Raw genomic sequence first — 5,085 nt, 5'->3', positions numbered from 1 at the left:
AGATATTTGTGGGGAAGATCCCCAGAGATCTGTTTGAGGATGAGCTTCTTCCATTATTTGAGAAAGCTGGACCTATATGGGATCTTCGTTTAATGATGGATCCGCTCACTGGTCTCAACAGAGGTTATGCGTTTGTCACTTTTTGTACAAAAGAAGCAGCACAAGAGGCTGTTAAACTGGTAAGTTGGTTTTTTTTTCCCCCCCATGCTTAATGTCAGGTTTTTCTTATGTGTCTTATCTGGTGGTTTTTTTTTTTTCCTTTGGGGTGCCTTTTATTTTCCTATGTATATATCATAGAAATATTTGATAATATTCAGAATCTATAAGATGGTGGTACAAAATTTCTAGTTAATGCATCTGGCTTTGAGAAGTTCTGTGTAAATTTAAAGGAATTAAAAATGATGTGGCTTCCAAAGATTCCCCCTCCCCCGCCCCCCACTGGACCACATTTTTCATTCATCAGAAATTAACAAAAACACCCTTATACTTTGAATATATAAGTAAATAAACAAATAGGACAGCTATTAGAAACATTGGCTGCTCTTCCCAAGGCCCCAGGTTCAACTCTTGAGTACCCACAGGGCAATTCAAAACCATCTGTAACCCGTTTTTGGGAATTTGATGCCCTCTTCTGGAGGTACCAGGCATGTATGTGGTGTACAAATATGTGGGCCAAACACTCATATATTTAAAATAAAAAGATAGTACAATTAAAAAAAAAATCACAGAAGATATATTTCTAGATAGGAACATAAAAGATTTTTTATTTTTTGTGAGTGGGAATGTTTGATTTAGAAACAACCAGATGTTTGAGAACCTAATTTTTATTTCTTAACATTTAAACATGTTCAAAATTAGGTTTATATAACATTAATTTTCTTTTAATTCTGTGACTCAAAAAGATTGAGCAAGGTAACTGAATTTCTGTACTGAGACGAGGATTGTCATGATTGAGGCCAGCCTGGTGTGGTGAGAAACCCAATAGGAATACACACAAGTAAACAACACACCCCAGCACCAACAACAGTAATCAAAGAAAGAAAAGCTATTAACTTGAGAGCAAGCAAAGGAGTGTGTACATTGGAGAAATTGCATTAAGGATTATAAAAAAGTTTAAGTTCNGGGGTTAATTAAAACTTAATTAAATATGTTACTTTTTTGCTATGTTGCTCTGGCCTACGTGCCCTTGTTTTAGGCCGGGTAGCCTCAAACTCCCAGAGATCTTTCTGCCTCTTCCTCCACAGACCTGGTTGTATCATTTTCTGTGGACGACTCACTATCATATTTGTTAAATTTGGCTAATCTGTTTTGTGGAATCTAAACATTTAAAATATTTAGGTTGATTTCTTCTGAAAAATTTTAAAGAGGATAAAACAGGATATTTGACTTAGAAGTCCTTTAGTTTTGTGAGGTTTTTGTTTTTGTTTTGGATACTAGGTCATACTCTATAGCTCTGGCTGCCCTGGAACTCAGAGATTCTCCTGTCTCTGCCTCTGTAGTGCTATGACTAAAGGCAGACACCACTATCCTTCTAATCTTATTTTTGAAATCTGGAATTTTTACAGTCTTTTTTTTTTTTTTTTTTTTAAGATTTGACAATACCTATATATAAAATATAACCATTGTTAACCCCCCCCCTTTCCTTTCCCTGCTTCATACCCTTCTTTCTCACTGACTCCCTTCTTCTTACCTAGCATGAGCAGGAGGCTGTTTTCTGGAGAAATAAGTGCTTATTTTATACCACTGAAGAAAATGACATCCTTCTTCACTATAGCTGGTAACTTTCAAATGCACTTCAGGGAAGAGTTGGGACCTCCTGAGTCCTCCATCATCCTTGATGGCACAGTCTTGTACATGAGACCTCAGCTCTTCCATATCTGTGATTGCAAAGGATATACCATTTCCAGAAGTCCATGCTTCATAACACTCCCCCCAGTTTCCAACTCTTGATGGTCTTCTCCCAATTCTGTACTGCTTCCCCTAAGCCTTGGAGAGGGGATACTATGTACCATTTAGAACCAAGCAGTCAACAGTCACTTATTCTCAGCANCTTGACCAGTTAGGAAATCTCCATTAAGCATCTTGCGTTGCTATGTAAGATGTGTTTGTGGCCAGGCATGGTGGCACACACCTTTAATCCCAACTCTTGGGAGGCAGAGGCAGCCGGGTTTCTGAGTTTGAGGCTAGCCTGGTCTACAGAGTNAGTTCCAGGACAGCGGGGTTACACAGAGAAACCCTGTCTCAGAAAACCAAACCAAACAAACAAACAAAAAGGTGTTTGTATGCCCAAGGATGAGAGCAGCACTAGTTTATGGGTATAAACATACATTTTTAGGAGCCTGGAGAGATGGCTCAGCAATAAAGGACACATACGTTCTTTTGGAGGATCCCAGTTTATTTTCTGGTATCCCATGGGGTTGCTCACAAATCTCCAGTAATTGACTCCAGGGGATCCAGCACCATCTTCTGCCTGTTTGGATATCTGTATTCAACATAGTCAAAAGAAAAAAAGAACAAAACAAAATTTAAAATGAAACCCATAAATGTTTAGAAGACAGTTTTATTAAATGTCTACATAGCAAAACATAAGTAGATGGCCAAAATCTTTGGGTCTGCCTATGACCTCCTCAGGCGTAGACAAGCTGATCAGGTTTATAGTATTGGACCTATATTCTCTTGGATGGAGGTGGCCTTATATCCAATTAGAAAGTGGTTGGTAGACTGTAGGTNTTTCAGTCTTTAGTATCATGGCCTAATCGTAGCATACCTAAACTAATAATTTTGAAATACTGTAAAGTTGAGAATTTACTAAAAGGATTTTTTGTAGCCCAAGGATAACCTTGAACTTGCTATGTATTCCTGATCCTCCTGACTCCACCTCTCAAGAACGCCATGACTGGTTCAAAATCAAAAACTTGTACATCTTTCTGATTTTCAGATTTGCTATGCTCACCACCATTTTTAAACAGACCTCAAGGAGAAAAATAAGTACATTTTGGAGTTCTCTATTGCTTGCATCTATGTCCTGTCCTAATGAGTAAAATTGAATGTGTAGGTTTACCTTTAAAGTATATTTCTTGAAACAAAATAGATCTCTTTAAAGAGAATTCAGGAATTTAGGAATTTTTATTTTTGATAATAATTTTTGATAATATGGCTTTCCTTCTTAAAAGACTGCTTCTCATTNAGAGGGAATGATAAAACTCTGCAGGGAGCTATTCATTGGTAGCCTGGCAAACCTTTGAGCTGCNAAAAGTTTACTTTTGTCAGTTGAGGTGAAATGAAGGACTGTAAAAAGAAATACTTTAGCTTATCTTCCTAGGACTAGGATGAGGACTTAGTGACCTACTAGTGTTGCTATACCAGCACCCATGTAAACAGCAGGCTTGGTGATCAATTTGTATATCGCAAGCCCTGGGGGATGGGAACAGAGAATCTCTTTAGCTCGTTTGCCAGCTATTTCTAGTCTGTGAGCTCCATACAGATTCACTGAGAAATCTAGTCTCAAAAGATGAGAATTGATAAAGGAAGATACCCAGTATCAACTAGACTGCATGCACACTGTATATATATGTATACACAACACATTAAAAACATCATTTGCTTGGGGTATAAAAATAACACCACTTTTGCTAGGTGGCAATAAAGTAGCTTAAAAAGTTTTTTTTTTACATGTATGGGTGTTTTTCCTGCATGTAAATCTGTACCACTTGTGTGCCTGGTGCCGGTGGAGGCCAGAAGAGGGTGTCGGATCCCCTGGAACTGGAGTTAACAGAGGATTGAGAGCTGCCAGGTGGGTGCTGGGAGTTGAACTTTGGGTCATCTAGAAGAGAAGTTGATGCTCTTAACCACTGAGCCATTTCTCTAGCCTCTAAACAACAACATCAACAATAAGAACAAAAAACCCCAAACCTGTAAAGGTTGAAGTAGTCACATAAATGAAGACAAAGAGCCAACTTACTCAAGCAAAGCTAATAGAGAATTTTAGTGACCAGAAGTCACACGAGGGTGTCTGATCCTGTGAAACTGAGTTACGGGTAGCTATGAACCACTCATGTAGGGACTTAACCTGGTTCATCTGCAAAAAGTCTCGCAGTTCTCTTAAATAACAGGCCAACTTTCCATGCCTGTAGACTACCTTTTTGCTCATACTCTTCACTTGTAGATGAGTTCAAGAAGCCACAGAGAAAGGGTAAATAGTGACAATATGTAACCTATTAACATGATTTTGAGTACCAGTGAATAGGCTGAGATGTTTTAGTTTAGAAAACTCCATGGTTTAACAAGTCCAATCTAAGATTGTATTATTATAGTTTACTTATATAGTTTTAACATGTATCATGTATTAATAAACANAATATATTTTAAGTCTTAATGTAGAGATTTAACGTAGATGACCATATAGNGTTTTTGATTGGTCTATGAACTCTCATTCTTAACCTTTCNACCTTTCTAGGTTTTTAAATGGGGCATAANGTTTTACTTCTGGATAAATAGAAGTTGCAATTTAATGCTTTTTAAAATGATACATATATATGTTTATACATGTATGTATAAAAGTACACGTAATATATGTCTACACATATATACATGAATAAATATACATGCATAGGCATATATGAATATATGTGTAGCTGTCATGTGGGTGCTGGGAATTGAACCCTGATCCTCTAGAAAGCAGCTGATGCTCTTAACTGATGAGCCTTATCCCCAGTACCTAAATAGGAAATCATTATTGTGCAGAGGATTTAGAGGTCTACTTTAAGATGAAAATAACTACATTTTAGAGGGAATGAAATGTTTGAAACACACAAATAAAAATTCAACTTGACTTAGTTTTTTTCTACTTAGTGGGAATGAGCATGCTCTTCCTAAATTTCTCAATAGAACATACTTTAGAAACATACAATAGAACATACTCTAGAAATTGTCCTNATTTGGGTCACATCTTGAGGTTCTGTTTGAGTTACAAATCTGATCAAGATGAATGTCTATGTAATTGAAATGTCAGTCTAGTTATACACAAACATCGAGAAACTGTCTCTGTTGTGTTATCTATTCATAGATAAAATTGGGACTTTTTTT

At 37.0% G+C, this 5,085-nt stretch overlaps 1 protein-coding gene across 1 annotated transcript in view; it reads left to right on the top strand.

The window, feature by feature from the left end:
• Syncrip (synaptotagmin binding cytoplasmic RNA interacting protein) overlaps nt 1–5,085 on the top strand; it is a 27,401-nt gene that overhangs the window by 5,444 nt on the left and 16,872 nt on the right. Inside the window, exon 6 of the mRNA XM_029481971.1 lies at nt 3–206. Coding sequence (XP_029337831.1) covers nt 3–206 — 204 coding nt within the window. The remainder of the gene's footprint in view (nt 1–2; nt 207–5,085) is intronic.

This window comes from Mus caroli, chromosome 9, assembly GCF_900094665.2.
Source record: "Mus caroli chromosome 9, CAROLI_EIJ_v1.1, whole genome shotgun sequence".
Taxonomy (NCBI): domain Eukaryota; kingdom Metazoa; phylum Chordata; class Mammalia; order Rodentia; family Muridae; genus Mus; species Mus caroli.
Note: the sequence above shows the minus strand (reverse complement) of the source record. Positions and strands in the feature narration are given on the sequence as shown.